Source organism: Eschrichtius robustus, chromosome 4, assembly GCF_028021215.1.
Source record: "Eschrichtius robustus isolate mEscRob2 chromosome 4, mEscRob2.pri, whole genome shotgun sequence".
NCBI classification, from domain to species: domain Eukaryota; kingdom Metazoa; phylum Chordata; class Mammalia; order Artiodactyla; family Eschrichtiidae; genus Eschrichtius; species Eschrichtius robustus.
This window is the reverse complement of record NC_090827.1, coordinates 30,498,992-30,520,125: the sequence shown is the minus strand read 5'-3', so window position 1 is coordinate 30,520,125 and position 21,134 is coordinate 30,498,992. Positions and strand designations below refer to the sequence as shown.

At 35.8% G+C, this 21,134-nt stretch overlaps 1 protein-coding gene across 6 annotated transcripts in view; it reads right to left on the bottom strand.

The window, feature by feature from the left end:
* Positions 1 to 2,130: 2,130 nt before the first annotated feature.
* BANK1 (B cell scaffold protein with ankyrin repeats 1) overlaps positions 2,131 to 21,134 on the bottom strand; it is a 498,930-nt gene continuing 479,926 nt past the window's right edge. For all 6 annotated transcript variants that reach the window (XM_068542510.1, XM_068542511.1, XM_068542507.1 and 3 more), the window contains 6 exons: positions 17,241 to 17,419; positions 13,040 to 13,103; positions 5,468 to 5,497; positions 4,211 to 4,266; positions 2,911 to 2,975; positions 2,131 to 2,657 (listed from right to left, as the gene is read on the bottom strand). In XM_068542510.1, the coding sequence (XP_068398611.1) occupies positions 2,916 to 2,975; positions 4,211 to 4,266; positions 5,468 to 5,497; positions 13,040 to 13,103; positions 17,241 to 17,419 (389 nt within the window). In that variant the 3' untranslated portion in view covers positions 2,131 to 2,657; positions 2,911 to 2,915. The remainder of the gene's footprint in view (positions 2,658 to 2,910; positions 2,976 to 4,210; positions 4,267 to 5,467; positions 5,498 to 13,039; positions 13,104 to 17,240; positions 17,420 to 21,134) is intronic.

The window sequence follows — 21,134 nt, the reverse complement described above, 5'->3', positions numbered from 1 at the left end:
TTCTTTTGCGTACTTAATGGTCCATTTAAGTTACGCCATATGCACTTCAAAATAAAAACACTGATTTATGCTACCACGCGGGTTTCCACTTCCAGAAAATTCCATATAAAGTTAACTGTTTTTATTTTAAGAACCTTCTTTTACGTGTTAATCCCATTTTACTTTATAGTGTAGATCAGAGTTTCCCAACCTCGAAGTGTTGACATTCTGGACAAGACATTTCTTTTGTCTTGTAGTTTATAGGATGTCCATTAGCATCCCTCGTCTCTACACACTAGATGCCAAGAGCACCTTCTCTGAAGTCATGACAATAAAAAGTGCCTCCAGATATTGCCAGATGCCCTAGTTGAGAACCACTGGTCTAGATGCTTCTTCTTCTTTATCCTAGAAAACTAAGTAGAAAAGAAGGGAATTAATTTTAAACATAAAATTCTTTCGATAACATTTAATACCAGTCCAAATTTCTCTAGAAGTCAGAGTCAAGTAAATTTAAGAGGAGGGGGCTGGTTCTTGTGTACATTAAGAGTAATGGCTTGGGAACAAATCCAAATTGAGTAAGGGAAGATAGGAAAGATAAGGTATTTTATTACCTATTGGTTGCTCAGGCTTCCAGAATCAGCACAAAATCTTCAGAAGATTTCCCATACAGGTGTTTCCTTTCTGGCAGTGACTAGGGCTCTTAGACAAATGCCCCAAATCTCCAAGGAAAGTTCACATCTTCCTAGTCTACTAGTCAAGATTCTGACATATGATCTCTTCCATCACTAAAAAAAAACTTCTGTAGTGTGGCTCAAATTTGATAGACAGTATTCTGTATGTTAAGAATAAAGCCCAGAGATTAAAAAATATTGCTTCCTTCTGGATATTCTTATCTGGGATCATTCTTAAATTTGGATTACCCTTCCTCCACTTTTGTATTTCTCTACTTTTCATCTCTTCCTTCAGTGCAACAGGCATGATGTGAACTTCTCTGATCCCCCAACTCCAAACTTCTCTATCTGTCTTCTATGCTCTGGACAAGCCTAATAAGTCAAAGAGGGGAGGGACCATGGTTCAGGAGTCATAGGGAGGACCTCAGTTATTTTTGGTTTCTTTTCCTCCCTTTTTTTGTGATGACAAAGTAATAAGATTTCAAGGACCAGAGTATCTAGGGAAAGAGACTATTAAAGGGGCTTTTTGCCACGGTTTTATTCTAAACTAGCCCAGTTCAGAAGGATAGAACTTAGAGGTGCTGACTTTAGATTTCTTTCCATGTTAAAAAACTGAATAACATTCGTGCTTTATCTCCCACTTCCACCCTGAATTGGGTCTCAGGTAAGAAATGATCTAATTGCTTTGTAATTAGAAAAGTTGACATTTTACCTGTTACTGGATTTCACGTTTTTATTAAGAATGAAGTTGACACTGGAATTGTAGGCACCAGTCACAGGCCTATATGGAAATTCTTACTTTAGAGATAATAGACCCATTTGAATTTTATAGATGAAGAAAATTATAGCAAAGCAGTTGGTTTTCCTATTGCTTTTCATGACTCTTTGGGTGGAACAATCCATAGAAATGGGGGCTCAGTATGTGGAAAGGCATTCCATTTCTTGAAAGCTTAGATGTGAAACTATGGACCAAATTTCCAAATGTCATAATCAAGAAGTACCTTCTACTAGGGATTGATCAAACTACTATGTTATTTTTTAAAACTTGAGCTTAAGAGTGTTAATGGTCATGAGAAACTTATGGGCAATGTTTTGCAGAATCACTTAAAATATATATCCCTATAAATCACTGTTTAGAAGCTAGAAAAAAATCATTTGTGTGTTTACTTTATGGGCCCTACACAGTGAAATTAAAAAATATTTGGTAGACTTCTCTCTGTAAACTGGTAAGCAGAAGAACTTAGTGGTTAATTCTCATACATTTATTTTGAAAAGTCAGACATAGCTTTGAACATTTATTTAATTTGCAGCAACTGTGGGTAGAAATCATAGAATGATAAAACCGCATTCTATTCTAAGCTCATAAATTGCTTCTAAGAAATGGGATGATGAAATTATAAGCCTTTTAATAGAGAATATAGGTTGTGAAAATGTATATTAATTTGAGACACAGAAAGTTAAAAAAATAATGTTCTCAAGGTTATATGCAAACAAGCTCTAAAAAATGGAAGGTTGCTGCAAACATGTGACAATAATAATTAGAGCTTTGTATGTGAGAAATTCAGAAAATAGACCATCCACTGGAAAAGCAAATATGTACAAAACAAATTTGTATTTTTTATGCTTATTCTAAGTGTAGCGGGGAGTAAACGATTAAGGTTAGCCCATTAAACAGGCCCAGTAACTTTGCTACAGAGCATTTAACTTCTCTGCTCTTGTTTTTCTTTAATTTTAAAAATGGGAAATAGCTGCTTCAGTGGCAAAATGCATTGTAAAACGCAAGAATTTTCAAAGAATGCAATTGCTCTACAGCATTCAATTTTAATGTTGATATACTCATCTGAAGCAGGTATAATGCCAATAAATTGTGTCAATAACAAATTCTGAAATTCAAAAGCTTGCTTCTGCTTTCATAGTATAGATTTGTCCTGAAGACAGCAGGCAATCCAAATGCAAGCTTGCTTCACCCAGAAGTGTCTGCAGATTCTTGAGTTTTATTATAATAACCTGAAAATAAGATCACAGGAAATGTATTAGTGAAAAATGATCATCACCTGAAATTGATTACCTAGCATAAAATCACCCCTGCAATAAATCTTTCTAAGGAACAATCACCTTTAGCTTGAAAAATACACACGTTTATCGTTTCAGGAGAAGACAATGAAATATTTAAGGTGTTCTGTTTGCTAGACAAATGATTCCTTCAAGTTCCTAATAAGCCTGCTTTAGGTTTTCTAAAAAAATATAGCTGATACATTACCTTCTTTAGTGATCTTTCCTGCAACAGAAACCAAATTCCTTTTCAACTTGGAGTCGAGCAGGAAGCTAAGGAAAAAAAAATAGACAGAGTTAGCATTTCTCCATTTTAAGGCTGAACACAGAAACATGATAAAGTCATAGTTGCCTTTCTCGGTCGCAGAAAAACAGCTTTGTAGAGGCAACTGGCAAGACAGTCCTCCATCTTTAAAGGAAAGAGTCATTGTAAAGCTCAACTACATCAAAGTCCTTGAGTTCAAATTTTATTTTCTTTTTGAGGGAGAACAGCTTAAGCGTTGGGAATTTGTATTCTTTTCCTCTTATCCAAAATCTTGCTCTCAAGATCGTCCTCCAGATCTTGTAGAATAATCTTTGTTTAACAAAGATATTTTCATAAACTCCTGGGCTAGGTGGTACCTCACAATTCTGCTACAGTCAAATGAGTCTCATGAGTTTATGTGCTGTAGACCCATTAGGTCCATATGTGCTGTAGACCCATTAGGTCTATAGCTCATTGGTGGGCCATAGAATGATCCAGAAACGCAAATACTTCAAGCAGTTCTTAAGGGTGAATGACTTTTATAATTACGTATGATTTATTTGAAGCATAAGAGAGCTTAAAGGGTTATTAAAATTTGGTAAACTAAAACGGGTTTGTTATGGGCCCTAATTCTGGATTTTAGCAAGAAATCCAGCTGCCAGATGACCCTGGGTAACAGTGCAAATGTCCTACATCACATATGTAGATAGTTGGAATAGCATGATTTTTTATGAAGAAAAATTTGTGGACAGGACATCAGTGGTGTTGTCTTGAACGGGTCTTGGCTTTCCACTGCTGCTGTCTTTCCTTAGTGTTATTTCTGGCTTCTTGTTAGCAATTTACTTTCAGTTAACTCTACAATGTGAAGTAATGCATATTTATATGAACAATATTTTGGCATTACATTTTTTCTTAAAACTAGACTTTAAGGATTGTATAAATCGTGGTTCAAGTAGGCTCATCATGTTCCTTTTGCTAAAGAAGATGTGTTTATAACTCCTCTAAGATTTATTTGGTCAGCTGAATTCAGCCACACTTTGGCCTCAGTGCCTTTTTCCTTTGAGTTCTTTCTTTGCTTTTTTCAGAACAGTTAATTTCTTTAAATTATTGCTCATGGATTTTGCACACAAATGCTTATGTGACCTGTTTAGTTCACATTTGTTGGAATGTTTCAAAGCATAGTCAGCATAGAAGGCTTTCATATTCTTTCTCAACAAAGAATTCTTTTTTGCATTTTATAAAAATGAAGATATATACAACCCACCTTATTGCCAAAGGGTATGTTATATGACACATTTTCATTGTGGGCATTTTCATTACCTAGAAATACAAACTCTGTTACTATCTCTTCACTTGTTCACACATTTAATAATTCCTTTATTCAGCACTTAAAAAATATATATGCAAAGAATAGGATATGGGTAAAGAGAAAAAATATTAAAGAGATCAAAAAGGGCACATTTAAATAGTATGCTTGACAAGTATGTATTAATTTCTCCTACACATAGGGATTGACTAGAATAGGATACTCAAGGAGTTGCTTCAGCTCAGAAACAATCCAACATCTTCGAATAACGAGCTCCACTTGAGTATGCCTTTTTCTTCTTTTTCTCTTCCCCATTTACCAGAATCAGGCAATTGCAAAGCACACTTTTTTTTTTATATATAAAAGTTTGTTTCTACTGTTCCACCTTGGCCCATGCTACTTCCTGCTTTTCTCACAGGTGTCTCACTTTCCATCCCAGCCACGTGCCTCTCCATTCCTGCAGTCAGCCCTGTGCTTCAGGCTGCAGGCAGTGCTTGGAGCTCATGGGACAGCCCCCAGCTGGCCGGCAGCTCCCCTCTACCCTCCCTACCTTCTGCACCCATCCTCCCCCATCACACTGAAGGGAACCCCTCAGCTATTGCATGCCATTCCAATTTCATTTGTTCTATCAACGTCTCCCACTTATCAAGCGTTAGCTCCATTTACACAAATCATCATCTGTTTTATAATAATTCTCCGCGATAGAATTCTTTTTTTTTTTTAACATCTTTATTGGAGTATAATTGCTTTACAATGGTGTGTTAGTTTCTGCTGTATAACTAAGTGAATCAGCTATACATATACATATATCCCCATATCTCCTCCCTCTTGCGTCTCCCTCCCACCCTCCCTATCCTACCCCTGTAGGTGGACACAAAGCACCGAGTTGATAGAATTCTTATCTGCATTTTACAAATGAGGAAACTGGGGCTTAAAGGGTTTAAGCCAAAGGTCACAGCTAGTAAGTCGTGAAGAGCCAGGTCAGAGTTCAAAGTACGTGCTTCTTTTACTATATGACAACGCCTCTAGCATTGCTATTCTAGAATCATCTCACATTTATTTTGGATGTCAAGTGGTTTTGCTTATAAATATAAAATCTCTGTGAGTTTTTTACAGTGACCAGCTTAATCACATTAGGTTTACATTAATATAAAAGTTGGTTTACTATGAGCTTTGTTTTAGTCCTAAATCCTTCTATAAACACCAAACACTTACCATTTGGATGGTGCACAATGGTGAGCTTATCTACAAGACAAAAAAAGCACATTCTACTGAGTTTCGCTCAATATTTATCTTAAGGTTGCTTCTTCTTATTGTTTGACTACTTTTGTCCTTGAAGTGACTATGTAGTTTCACAATGTGATTTAAAAAATACTAACCTCCAGCCACTAAGTGTGAAACTATGTCTTTTTAAATTTTTGTCCTTTTTCCTTCTGACACTTGTCCCACATTATTATGATTTTAGATATATTTGACACTTAATAATAAAAGCTTCCCACTCTGCTTTTTTCTTTTTTTCGTTGATGAATTCTTTTTTTTTTAATAGATTTTTTTAAAAAGATTTATTGATTTATTGATTGACTGATTGATTGCTATGTTGGGTCTTCGTTTCTGTGCTAGGGCTTTCTCTAGTTGCGGCAAGCGGGGGCCACTCTTCATCGCGGTGCATGGGCCTCTCACTGTCGCGGCCTCTCCCGTTGCGGAGCACAGGCTCCAGACGCGCAGGCTCAGTAGTTGTGGCTCACGGGCCTAGTTGCTCCGCGGCATGTGGGATCTTCCCAGACCAGGGCTCGAACCCGTGTCCCCTGCATTGGCAGGCAGATTCTCAACCACTGCACCACCAGGGAAGCCCCAATAGATCTTTATTGGAGTATAATTGCTTCACAATACTGTGTTAGTTTCTGTTGTACAACAAAGTGAATCAGCCATATGCATACATATATCCCCATATCCCCTCCCTCTTGAGCCTCCCTCCCACCCTCCCCATCCCACCCCTCTAGGTCGTGGCAAAGCATCGAACTGATCTCCCTGTGCTATGCAGCTGCTTCCCACTGGCCATCCATTTTACATTTAGTAGTATATATATGTCAATGCTACTCCTACTCTGCTCTGATATTCTTTAAGCCTGAGCTATTCAAGTATTTTTAAAAATTAACCTTATTTAGAACTACTTACATACAGTACAAGTCATACATTCTTAAGTGTATAGGTTGATGACTCTTGACAAATCTATACAGCATATACCCATCACCCCCATTAGCACAGAGAACACTTCATCTCCACAGAAAACTCCCTTGTGCCCCCTTACCTCAATTCTCACCCACCATTACCCCTGATGGCCCCTGAGCTGATTTCTATCTCTATAGATTTGTTTTATCTAGAAGTCCAGATAAATGGGATCTTACAGCAGGTATTCTTCTGTGTCTGGTATCTTTCACTCCGCATAATATCCGTGAGATGCATTTTGGTTGTGTGTGTGATAGTAGGTATCCCTCTTTACTGCTGAGTAGTATTCCATTGTGTGAATATATCACAATATAACTACCTAATCTCCTATTGGACATTTGGATTGTTTCCAGTTTGGCTACTATGAATGAAACTGCTATGAACTTTCATGAACATGTTTTTGAATGAACATATTTTCCATCTTTTCTTTCTCTTGAATAGCTAGGTCATCTATCGATAGTAAGTGCATATTTAATATTTCTAAAGTCGTCGCAACACTTTATACTCCCATCAGCAATGCATGCAGTGCATGTCCAGTTCTTCCATATTCTAATTGCTTAACTTTGACAATATTAAAAAATTTTATCTATATTTGTTGTGTATTGGTACCTCAGTGTAATTCAATTTACTTTTTCCTGATGATTAATGATGCTGAGTATCTTTTCACATGCTTATTAGCCATTTTTCTTTTTGTGAACTAAGATCTAGGTACTAGATGTGCTCACTGTTGCTGGGCTGTCATTGTTTCTAGGTGCTCTCAGCATACAGAGCTAAGGAAATATATATACAACTATATTTCTATATTTATGTGTAACATATATATTGGGTTGGCCAAAACGGTCATTCAGGTTTTTTCATATGATCTTATGGAAAAACCTGAATGAACGTTTTGGCCAACCCAATATTAACAACCATGAGTTGTTATGCTTTTACCTCCAATTCCAATCCAATACTACAAGATTCATTCTGGGCTTCCTTCTTTCCTTAGTTGTAACTCCTTTCTCTGACAATAGGAAACCTGGCTCTCATTATCAACAGTGCATTTATTTATTTACTCAATGCTAGAATATACATAAAGTAGTTTTGAAATTGCTAAACTATACCCCTGTAGAGAAATAAGACTTACTAACTGGAGTATAGAATACAATTTTTATGTACTGTTTTTTTCTTTTAATTTTAGTCTTAGAATATGCTGTTTTCTAAATTTATTTGTTTTTTTTTCTATCCCCTTTTAGTGTGGATATGTTATTTATTTGTAATACAGCTAGGTTTGTTTTCTTCTGCTTATATTTCATCTTGTTCCCTTCTCTGTCTCATCTAAGTTTGTTGAATACGTAAAATATTAACAAAGTTCTAAAAGTCAGACTACAAAGAGATTTACTCAGAGAAGTGTAGGGTTTTTCTTTTCTTTCCCCTTTGGAGTCAGGTTTGGTAAGTTTTATTTTTAATTAATTTGCTCTTTTTGTCTGAGTTGTTTAATGTATTGGCAAAAACTTAATTATATCTCCTTAGAATCTTTTTAATGTCTGTAGGATCTGTTGTGATAGCCTCATTTTAACTCCTGATATAGGTAACTCTTGTTTTCTCTTTTTTGCATGATCATTTTTGCCATGGGCTTATCAATTTCATTAACATTTTTAAATAACTAATTTTTGGTTTTGTTAATTTTCTCTATTAATTCTCTGTTTCATTGATTTTTGATCTTATTATTATTTTTTCCTCTCAGCTCTTTTTGGATTTAGTTGCTTTTCATTTTCTAGTTTCCTAAGATGGAACCTTAGCTCATTGATCTTAAATTTTTCATCTTTTCTACTTTCACATTTATAGCCATATATTTCCCTGTAAGTACTGTTTTGATTGCATTCCACAATTTTGTAATGTTGTGTTTTCTTTATCATTCAGGTTGAAATATTTCCTTGTGATTTCTTATTTGACCCCATGGGTTATTTTGAAATGTTGTATTTAATTCTTAACTCTTTTGAGAGATTTTTTTCTAATTTCTTAATTAAATTCTAATTTATTTCTGCTGTGGTAAGAGATAAAAGATTTCAAAAGACTGAAATCTTTCAGAGAACATATTCTGAAGATTTCAATCTTTTTAAACTTATTGAAAATTTTCGATAGTCCAGTATGTGTTCTGTCTTGCTGAACTTTCCATGTACACCTTAAACAAACGTGTATTCTGAATTTTTTTGATGCCTTGTTCTGTAAAGTCAATTAGGTCAAGTTTGTTGACAGTGTTGTTTAGATCTTCTATATTGTTACTGATTTTTTTTTATTTCTTCTATCAAATACTAAGAAATAGGTGAAAACATCTCTGAGTACTATCAAATTTTGCTTCACGAGTTTTGATAAAACTCATAAATACATACACAGTTTAAGGTACACAAATATTTAGGATTTTTATATCTTCCTAGTGAACTGCCCTTTTGTCAGTTTGTAATAGCTTCTTTTGTCTCTTTGTAATACTCTTTGTATTGAAATTCATCTTGTCTTGTATTGATATAGCCATGCCAGCTTTCTTATGCTTACTATTGGCATGGTAGATCTTTCACCATCTTTACTTTTAACCTATCTGTGTCATATTTAAAATGCATGTCCTTTAGATAGCACAAAGTTGGGTATTACTTTTTTATCAGGTTGGAAAATGTCTACCTTTTAGATGATACATTTAATCTATTTACATTTAACACAATTATTGATATGACTCAGTTTAATACTAATATCTTGTTCTTGGTTATTTACTAATCCATTTTGTTTATGTTTTTGCTACTTTCCTGCTTTACTTTTTGGCGAATCAAATAGCTTTTTAGTGTTACATTTTATTTCCTCTATTAGTTTCTTTATCTATCTACCTACTTTATAACTAAGATATGTACCATTAACTTACAGTCTATTTAGAGACAATAGTGTACTTCTTCATGCTTCATGTCTTACACTTGACACTTCATCTTTCTTACCTTAATCTTTCCTCTTCTTTATAACTGATTCTTTATATTCCATACTTGGAACTACATGTTACAAAAATTTTGCAACCATATAATTCCACTTATCTGCACCCTCTGTATTTGCATAATTGTTTTCACATCTTTTCTTTCTTCATATGCTATAATCCCTAATTTAAGTGTTACTATTTTGCTTTAAACAGTTGTTTTTGAAATAATTTTTGAGAAAAAAGAAAACATTAATATTTTATTTCTATCTACTTTGTAAAATTTTCAGTGTTCTTTATTCCTTAGTGTGGATCTGAGTTTTTGTTTGTTAATAACCCCTTCACCTTGTATGACATTCTTTAGCATTTCTTACATTGCAGTTTTGCTGTCTATGAATTTTCTGATTTCGATTATCTGAAAATGTCTCTATTTCAACAAATTTTTGAAGGTTATTTTCCCTGGATATACAATTCCAAGTGGTCATTTGTTTTTCTTTTAGCACTTTAGAGATATTATTGCACTGTCTTTAGTCCTCCATGTTTCTGATAAGCAATTAGTGAATATGGAATATGCTTATCCTTTTCCCTCTATATGTAATGTGTCTTTTTTCTCTGGCTGCTTTCAAGAATTTCTCTTTATCTTGACTTGAAGTAGTTTGACTACAAGTTGCCCAGATGTAGTTTTCTTAACAGTTATGCTAACTGGAATTTTTTGAAGTTCCTGGAACAGTATGGAGGTAGTTTACACTAAATTTGGAAAGTATTTGACCACTATTTCTTTTAAAATGTTTTGGCTCCAACTTATTCTTTTTTCCGCTGGGATTCTGATTACATGTAAGCTAGACTGTCTTATATTGTACTACATGTTTCTGAGGCTCCGTTCATTTTTAAAGTCTTTTTATCTCCCTGTTCATCATATTGGATAATTTCTGTTGATCTGTCTTCAAGTTCATTAACTCTTACTTTTGCTATAGCCAATCTGCTGATAAGCTCTTCTGATAAATTTTTCATTTTTCTTATTGTAATTTTAATTTCTACAAATTTCCATTTGGTTCTTTTATATAGCTTCAATTTTCCTGCTGAGATTTCATATTTATACACCCCTTAAAACCATATTTTTCATTAATTTAAATATGTTCATAATTTAAAGTTTTGTCTGCTAAGGTCAACAACAAGATCATCTCAGGTTCAGTTTTTATTGACGGCTTTCTTTTTTCTTTTCTATGAATTACATTTTTCTTTTTATTTATACCTCTTCTTTTATTAAAAAAAAAGCCCAGAACACTGGACTTTAAAGATAATCTGTTGTATATTCTGGATTCTGTAATATTCCTTCGATGAGTGTAGGTTCTTGTTTTAGCAGGCAGTTTGATTACTGGCATGAACTTGTGGTAAGCTTGGTTTTCTGCTTTTTTCAGTGTTGACCTATAGTTAGCCCAAGGTGTTTTCTAAGGCTCTCAGTAGGACTAAGCCTACAAACTGTCTTCTGTGGGGCTCCTGTAGGGGCTTGGTTTTAGGCTTTGTTGGGGCATGTCTAGAGGAGGTCTTACTCTAAGTCATAGTCCTTACTCATTATACCTCTTGGGTGTCACAGCAGGATGCCAGATGTTTTAACAAAGTGTTAAGGAGACCTTTCCTCTGTGGCAGGGCAGAACTCAAACATCCCCAGTTTGGCTTTTTCCTGGCTCTGCTCCATCTCCAGTGTCTCTGTTCTGCCTTCAAAGTGCTAAAAGCAGTTACCTTGTATGCCTTGAGTGGTCTTGCCCTGCACATGTACAGCTCGTCTCTCAGCCACAGACTTTTGGAGTCCCTCACTCCCTCTGAGGTTACCTCTCTACGCAGCTACCTCCTCTTCAATGACCCACCATACACATCCCAGCAGCTCTGGCTGCCCTGAACTCTGATCTTTGCACCCCTCAGTTTGACAGGACTGCTTGCTTGCTTTGCACAGATTGTAGCCAGAAAATCAGTCTCCTGGGCAATCATGAGAGATATCTCATACATTTTGTTTTTCTCTGAGATTATAGTCTTAGGCTGCCTATTGTCTACTCCCTGAAATCAGTTGCCTCATTTTTCTGCCCAGTATTTGTATTCTTACATTGGGAGGATGTGTCTGGTACTACTTATTCCATTTTGGCTGGAAGGGGAACTAGTTAATTCCTAATGATTAAGAGTATTAACTTTGGATTCCAATAGACGTAGGTTGTAGTCTGTAATCTGTGTGTTTAGGGGCTTCTTAGTTTCTCAGATTCTCAGTTTCCTTACTTATAAATTGGGACTAATGCCTATCTCAAAGGGTTGTTAATAAGGTAATATTAAGTGTATAGTAGATAGCTAATAAATATTAGCTACTACTACTACTTAATGTTTCTTAGTAAAATTATTTATATTTTTTGTAATTTTATACGTTGTTAAAATTTTACTCTTATTCCACATTACAATGGAGGTCTGTAGAACTCAGTTATTTGTAAATTAGTCTTGTGTTTATGACTTTAATTATTTTAGAAAGTATATTTCTGTTTTAGAAAACATTTTCTATTATTAATTATTAATAATATTATATTATATTATAATATATATTATATATAATATATATAATTATAATATATATAATATAATATATTATATTATAATATATATTATATATAATAATATTATTATTACATATAATTATAATAATATATAATAATAATTATTATTAATTATTATTATTAATTATTTTAGAAAGTATATTTCTGTTTTAGAAAACATTTCTAAGAGAGCTTAAAGAATTCTCTATGGAAAAGTAGATAACAACCCAATAATGTCAAAAAGAAAATGAATTTTAACATGGTGAATTTCAGCATGAAGTACTAGCTATGCAATATTATTGAAAATGGAAGAGATGGAAGCTTTCAAGCTTTGCTAGTGGCTGTTAGTTTTTAACTATCTGTGCAGGGGTAGGGACTTGGGGACAGAGTGATCAGAGAGTGACAATGTAATTTATTTTCAGTTTTGGAATGTGTTGTTTATCTTTGGAGAAGATTTACCGTCTTAATAATGTTTGGTTTGTGTTAACATTCAAACGAATGCTTTTCCCCCCGGGAGCAATTGTTAATTATTAGCAAGGAGAATCTGCGTTGCAAAGAAGCATGATAGCTTCAGGACAAGGCAACACAAAATTTATAATTTAAAATGATCCACATGTGGACAGTTGTGAGAATTGACTATATTGAGAATATTCTACCTTATTAAAAAAAAGTGTGACTCCTTAATAATTTAATACCCTATATAATGACTCATACAAAGAAACACAACAAAAAAACACCAAACAACTGGAGCAGAATTATCTTATTTGCAACTTACATAGAAGTCAAAGGAAAGGAAGTAACTAGCATTTATTGAAGGTCCATTATGGGCCAGAGAAGGTGAAAAGTATTTTATCTGTTAACTTGGACAACCACTTCCAGATATATGTAAAATCATTCCTGTTTCGCAGACAAGGACCCTGAATACCAAGGATTAAGACACTGTCCAGTTTAAGCAGCTGGGAAGTGATAGAGTATAGATTTGAACTCGGGCCTGTTTGACTCCACTGTCCTTGCATTTTCCATTCTATTATTTTTGAATAGCAGGCAAATTTTACTTACTGTAGACATTTTCTTCTTCTGGCCTTTTCCCAATAATGCAATCTCGTAGTTGGCGTAGTTTTTCCTTAATGAGGGAACAACCAGGAAACAGAAGTCAAGATTCATATCACCAGTACCACCACTACTACTTAGTGTTAATTTGGTACTTACAGTGTCCTAATCACCGTCCTTGATACTTTACATGTATTATTTTACTTAATCCTCACAACTTCATGAAGTGGATAAAGAACGTCATCATCTCATTTTACAGATAAGGAAACTGAGCTACAGAGAGATTAAGTAACTTTCCCAAATCACACAGTTATAAGTGGTAGAATCAAGGTAGAAACCCAGAGCCCAATTCTTTTGGGAGCTGTTTTCCCAATCAAACACCTGAGGCATCTACATTGGCTATTTGGTGTCCAAAAGCAGGAGGCCAGCACAATGATGGTCTGCTGCTGTCTGAGCCCATCTCCAGCCTCTGTAGGGTACCTGCCTTACTAGAAATTCCTTCTAAGAACCAGGGACATGGTAGCAAATGATACACAAACTGGATTCCCTTCTTAACTCATCTGTGACCTTTCTTTACTTTCCAAATATTCTACATTGAACATCTATTAACTATTTAACTGAAAGGTAAAGCAAGCTAACATTCAAAAAATCTGCTTTTAGAAGAGAACCTAGAGTAGCACTTTTCCTAAGGGTTGCCCCTGAAGCCTAGAAACCACTTTTCCTAGAGTTGTTTTCATTGCCTTAAAGATCCCTTCCTATGAGTGGAGCAAGGGACCCACTGGCTGTGAGCAGGAGTGAGGAGAGCTAAAGGCAAGGTTTTCTCAGGCATCTCACCTTTGACTCCAGGGATTCTACGTGGGTCTTCATTAGTCTAGAAGCTCTTCTACTATTAACTCTGTATTTGTACCATTTTTTCTCCTATTTTCCTAGGATAATATCTCTGTCAAGAAAAATATAACTTCACAGCTACCTCTGATAGATTCATCCTCAGGATACAAATGAACATTTTTGTAAACTACAAGAGTAATATTGAAAAGTATATGGGGATGAGTGTGTGTTGGGAAAACAGGGAGAACATTCATTTTTTGTTGTTCTGACTTTTGTTCAGGCCCTTATGTTAAGGACTGACTGGAAAAACACAGGGAAAAAGCTCTTTGACATTGGTCTTGGCAATGATGTTTTGAATATGACTGAAAAAGCACAAGCACCAAAAGCAAAAATAAACAACTGGGACTACATCAGACTAAAAAGCTTCTGCATGGCGAAAGAGGCAATCAACAAAATGAAAAGGCACACTATGGACTGAGGGAAAATATTTGCAAATCATGTATCTGAGAAGGAGTTAATATCCAAAATATATAAAGAACTCACACAACAACTCAGTAGCAAAAAGTCCCATATAATCTGATTAAAAAATGGGCAGAGGAACTGAAAAGACATCTCTCAAAGAAGACATAAAAATGGCCAACGGATATGTGAAAAAATTCTCAACATCACAAATCATCAGGGAAATGCAAATCAAAGCCACAATAGGATCTTACCTCAGAACTGTTAGAATGAGTATCATCAAAAGGACACGAGGTAAGAGATAAGGTTATGGAGAAAAGGGAAGCCTTGTGCAGTGTTGGTGGAAATGTAAATTGGTACAGCCATTATGGAAATCAGTAATGGAGGTTCCTCAAAACATTAAAAATAGTACCACCATATGAGTCAGCAATCCTACTTCTGGGTATTTATCCAAAGGAAATGAAATCAGGATCTCAAAGAAATAGCTGCATTTCCATGTTTATTGCAATAGCCAAGATATGGAAACCACCTAGGTGTCTGTCAACAGATGAATGGATAAAGAAGATGTGTTATATATGTATATATATATGTGTGTGTGTATATATATATACACACGCACACACACACACACACACACACACAATGGAATATTATTCAGCAAGGAGAAAGAAGGAAGTCCTACCATTTGCGGCAACATGGATGGACCTTTAGGGCATTATGTTAAGTGAAATAAGTCATATAGAGAAAGACAAATACTGTGTGATCTCACATATGTGAACTCTATAAAAGCCAAATTCATAGAAACAGAGTTGAATGATCGTTATCAGGGGCTGAGGAGTGGATGAAATGGGGAGATGGTGATGTTGGTCAAAGGGTACCAACTTCCAGTTATAAAATAAAAAGGTTCTGGGGATCTAATGTACAGCAGGATGATTATATTTAACAGTACTGTATTTATATATATATATATTATACTTAGCAACTTAAAAGTTGCTAAGAGAGTTAGCATTATTTGTTCTCGTCACACAAAAATGGTAATTTTGTGACATGATGGAGGTGTTAGCTAATGCTATGGTGGTCATCATTTTGCAATATATCACATCAGCCCGTTATACACTTTAAATTTAGACAAAGTCAATGATATCTCAATCAATTTGGGAAAGAAATGGAAAAGAACGGACTGATTCCTCCCACAGTCCTCAGTCAGAGTCACAAAACTTTGGACTCTAATGGAAAGTAATCTTAGTGTTTGTTCTTGCATTTACAGGTTAAATTTTTTTGTTTTGTTTTGTTTTACTTACTGTATTCATTATCCCATTATCCCTATATATTAGATAAGCCACATTGGTCTCAGAGTAGTTGAGTACAGACCACCTTAAATTCTTTCTAAAACAGTATTGAATATAAATACACAAATAACATATAAACAACCAAGGGTTTAATAAAGCAACTAGTGAAATCCTTACCAAGAAGGTATTTAGGTTGGATCACTTTAAATTGTAAACTTTATTATTGAAGGGTCTAAGAAGGATGAAGTACAATTGACTTAACAAAACGTATATAACTTATTTTCTAGCATTGCTAGGAAAGTGATTTGTAGGTCTGCACTTAGGCACATTTTACCCATTTCGGCATAAGAAGGATGCTTGATGGTGATGGCAATGGTGTGGATTGAAAGCAATACTGTAGTTCTGACCATGAACAGCGATCCGTTACAGAACTCTACAATCAGCATTCTTAGCATTTGTTTGGCAAAAGAACTGCCCTTGCTTAACACTGCAAAATCTTGACCAGGTCCAGTCACCTAACCACAACAAGAGCTATCCATAGAGACAGGTGATTTCTGACAAGGCTTGTGATCTCAGATGTATTGGAAAAGTCCCTTGCCTAAACTATATCCTGTCTATATGCCATATTGCTTGAATCACCATTGTGATTCATTTCCCTGTTGTTTAAAAATGTTTTCTTAAGCATTATTTTTAAATAAAAATGATCCTTGGGAAAGGTAGCATATTATGCTATTAATGATTATTTATACTTAGGCCTAATGTAGCTAATGAAATGTGTTTAATCAAACAGCTGCCTGAGAACTGGCTTTTAAGGTACTGGGGTTTTATATGATGAGAAGAAACTGGTAAAATATTTTGGGAGTGGGAAGGCCTATTGGATGGCTAGAATATGGTCCTGATACCCCTCACTGAGGAATGTCATGGGGTGTATATTATATTACACAGAGTATATTTTGTTTTCATTCTCCTCTTAGAACCACCTACTGCAGTCCCCTCTCAGGATGTAAATTATGTTTAAAGAAGACAAGCTTATCTGAAGTTAATACTCTTGGCATAATTTCTGTAAAACCTGACCGATATATATATTCATATATATGCAAATCCTGATATATATATATGTATGTATGTATATATTTATATACATGCAAATCCTGATATATATGTATATATATATTTATTTTTCCAAAGGTTAAGGAAAAGAGACGATAAAACTTATTAAATTTTACTTAGGACTATTGTCTGATATGATTTCAATCATTTTCTTGTTCCCTTTAAGTCTGGTCTACATAATACATTCTTCAGAATTCTGAGCACGTTAGTGTAAAGATGCTTCACCATAATTTCAGCAATGAGATTCATAAAACATGCACTGTACTAAGGACAGCCTTATAAGTTGATTAGGTATTAGCTCTGATATACATGGTCTCAGCACTGAGTTCATCGATGGTTTGTAAACATGAAATCTGGGTATTGTCGAACTTTTAATTGGTAGTTTAAAACCTCTTTTTTGTGTGCGGTTGGTTAAAAACAAAAGAACAGTTACCTGTATTTCTTGTTAAGAGAAAGAGGCTTACAAAGATGCTGGAGCTCTGCACCTGAGGGAATGTTCCAGAAGGGATTGGGGTCTGTATTACCTGCTGAATTATTTCCAGGCCAGTCTTTCCCATCTGCCAGTGTTTAAATTTCTCCAGGGCTTCGTCCACAGAGAGTTTCCCATTCTTGACTTTCTCTTGCAGGAGGATGAGTTCCTCCTGCCCAGCAGCAAGGCAGTCCCTTATGGTGGAAAAGGTTTGACTCTCCATCCGAGATCTGTCTACAATATGAGGGAAGGGTGTTTTAATGAGAAGTCTGCATATGACAACTGGAAAAAAAAAAACAACACTCTAAAAAATAAGCAGTTTGAGTTCCTTGTTCTAGCTAGTCTATAAGCAGTTACAGAATAAATCAGTACAATCTTTTAAATGAATTTCTTTCTAAGGATGGTCATGACTCAGACCTAGTGTTATGGGTGAAAAGAATGTGTCTCATCACTGAAAAACATAAAGGGATGAGGAGAGAAAGAACAGCAAAAGTTCTGCACTAGGGTGGTGGTGGGCAGTGCTAATTTCATGTTCTTTTGTGAGAATTACTTTTAATTAGGTCCACAAAATACTTAGCATAGGGCCTGCTGCATAGTAAGCTAAATAAGAAAGAGTTAACACTATCATTACTAATAAATATTTATGGAATAAACACAATCTCTCCAGCTTTGGGAAAAAAGATCTCAACCAACATCCAAATGTCACAAGAGGTGCAGGATCATTTGAGAATTTATTCCTGAAAGATTTAAAATAAATAATTGCCGGTCCTTTTGTAGTGAACTGCTTCCTTTTCAGAAGAGTTTATTTTGGAACACGCTATGTATGATCTGCTCGGCACGATGAGAACATTCGATGGTCTGATGTCTCCTGTGAGGCTGCTAATGCCACACCAGACACTGGCCTGAGGAACAGTGAGAGCAAATTGCAGACCACGGGTGAGTCAGTGTTCTGACGGCGCTTAAAGACATAAATGAAGCTGTTTGCTTTTAGGGACTCTCTGTACTCTCCAGGCTACCCCAATCTCTGTTACTCCCTATAAGTCTCTGGATGACTTCACACGTGTACCACCTGCCTGGCTGCAGAACTCATTTGCGTTCTCATTTACATATTTCTCCAAAGTCCAACATACTTCTTGCATTATCTCAGCAGGGATTGGATACCTCAGCAGCAGCACACGTTGTATGCACTCTCAAATCCAAATACGCCCAGAGTCTAGAAGGAGAGAAGAGGTAGTCCCGCCAAGCCGTAGGCAGGTTGCTAGTAAATTGGGCACATCGCTGGAGAAATTGCTCATGACTGGGAACTCTTTTTCAAGAAAGAAGTAGATCAATTAGACTGTATCTAGACCTGATTGACGGGATTTGCGAAATGGGGAGGGCATTCAAATTCTATCGTAATAAAGATTCATTGATAGGATTGGTTAGTCTGGAAATGAGAAGTTCAAGTACTTGATAGCAGTTTTAAGTATCTGATGGGAACTTGAGCCTTGGGGCAGTCTTGGCATGACCTCTCAGGTCCCTTTCAGTTTTGAGATTCCAGCAGTGAATCTTGGAACAGGGGCACAGAGAGGATTCCTGTTTTGTAAAGGTTCACAGGCACATAAAACTGCTCCATGGCCAATCATTCTGATTCCCACGGGGGCTTTCTTGGCTTGTCTTTTCCCTTCAGAAGTCCTATTCCCCCAGAACTAACAAGATGTCAACAGATTCTATACTCTAAATCTTTTCCTTCAGGGATGACAGAACACGAAATCCCAGGAGAATTGGAGAAGCAGAAGTCAGCCAGAGCGCTCAGTGGTTCAGCAACCAAAAGCACAGGTAGCGATTGAGATCTTGCTTCTTACACCACTTGCTTTTCATAGGTCTCCACAATCCAATTCAATTCGTAAGATGCTGTTTGCAGTAGAATTCCATGTGCCATTCCTGCCAGAGTGTGGAGGTTTAGCATCGTCATTTAACAGCTATGCCATTTAACTAGCACCTCACTTCTGTCATCCCTTTGCCTAAGTGTGAATCCATTTTTATCGCAAATACCCATGCAGCTGGATTTTCTGCTTTTACAGAAGTTATCTCAAGCCAAGCCTTCCCAGGAAACGGTACCAACTTCAGTTTTGCTATATGTGCACGTTTAGCTGAACTTAAAAAAAACATTGAATTCTTTTAATAATATTCATTTCAATTATCCCTTCATAGTTCAAATTTTAGCTATGAAAATATAAGTAAGATGACTTTTTGGGGGGAGGCAGGGTTCAGTTTTGCATGGTTGTGCAGAGACAACAAAAGAACAAAATTCAGGAGTGGCAGAAGTTGTAGACAGATTGAGTCCCGAAAGTGAGTTGTTTACAACTAGACTAATTTTACATACATCTGCTTTTTCTTCTTTTTTTTTTTTCCCCCATACTAAAAACATTAAAACCAATTGTCTTGATAAATTACTATTAGGCATGACAAGCTGCAAAGAAAAATGATTTGGCCTTTTACCTCCTTTCTTCCTAAGGGCAGACTAATCAAACCAAAACATGCAACCTGTAATTTTTGGAAGGCTGTGCAAAATTTCTTTATTGTATTTAGATGACTATTTTATGGGGGGTGGAAGGGTTTTTCCTTGCTCCTCAAATTTGTATTTATTATTAGTTTATTTTCGTAAGAGTTAGTATGAGTTTAACATAATTTTCATTGAAAAGCATTTGTCAGACTGCTATTTGCCCACACGGCAGACTCTTGTTCTTTTATCGTAAAAGCTTCAAGACAAACTACAGTTTCTAAAGTTTTAGTTCCTTTCAGATCAATTTTTCTTTACAAGATTTTCCATTTGATCAAGTTTTGGTCAAATTAACATCAAGCAACCTGTCTGGTGGACATATGAATCTAGAGATTAGGTAAGAAAGCAAATTGAGCTTTTCATAAAAGTTCTTTCTACTACCAAGTGACTGGCTAGAAGAACGTTTTTCCTGAAAAACTGAAAGTCAGCAACTTGATTGGCCAACACCAAGGAACTTAAAATGTGAAATATCTACTTAGTAAATATTAGGTAGTCATTGAAATAATAATAATTTAAAAGACCATGTGCAACGAAGAGTGTGCTTATTATACAAGGACAAGTACAAAAGCAGGATGCAAAATTGTATATATAGTAAAATTTTAACCATAAAAATGTTGTGCATATAATAAAGCAGGCAGGGACAGTTTTAAAGATGATACAGGTCGTTCTACTGTGATGGTATCAGAAGTGATTACCTTTTTCTAATTTCCAACTTTCTGAAATAATACTATGTTGCTTTTACAATAAGAAATTTCTCCCACTTCGCGAATAGGTTTCTCCATGGAATACACCCTTCCAAGTTGTGCCAGATATACTATACCATGCCATACCATACTGTACTATCTTACCAAATTATTTTGTGAGCAACTGGAACAAACTTGAAAGTAATAGGACTTAAAAAAAATCAGGAGCTTCCCTGGTGGCGCAGTGGTTGAGAATCTGCCTGCTAATGCAGGGGACTCGGGTTCGAGCCCTGGTCTGGGAGGATCCCACATGCCGCGGAGCGACTGGGCCCGTGAGCCACAACTACTGAGCCTGCGCGTCTGGAGCCTGTGCTCCGCAACAAGAGAGGCCGCGATAGTGAGAGGCCCGTGCACCGCGATGGAGTGGCCCCCGCTTGCCACAACTAGGGAAAGCCCTCGCACAGAAACGAAGACCCAACACAGCTAAATATAAATAAATAAATAAACTAATGAAAATGAATAATGCTTTAAAAAAAAAAAGAATTAAACTGAAATTCCACCTCTACCACTTTTTACTTCTGTGACCTTGATTACAGATAACCAATCCATCTTAAAAAGGAAAATAATATCTACCTCATAAGATAGCTGTGAGGACTTGATCTATGGTATATAAACGCTTCACACAGTGCCATTTGCCTTCAGTGATTGTGACTGCTCTTTGAGG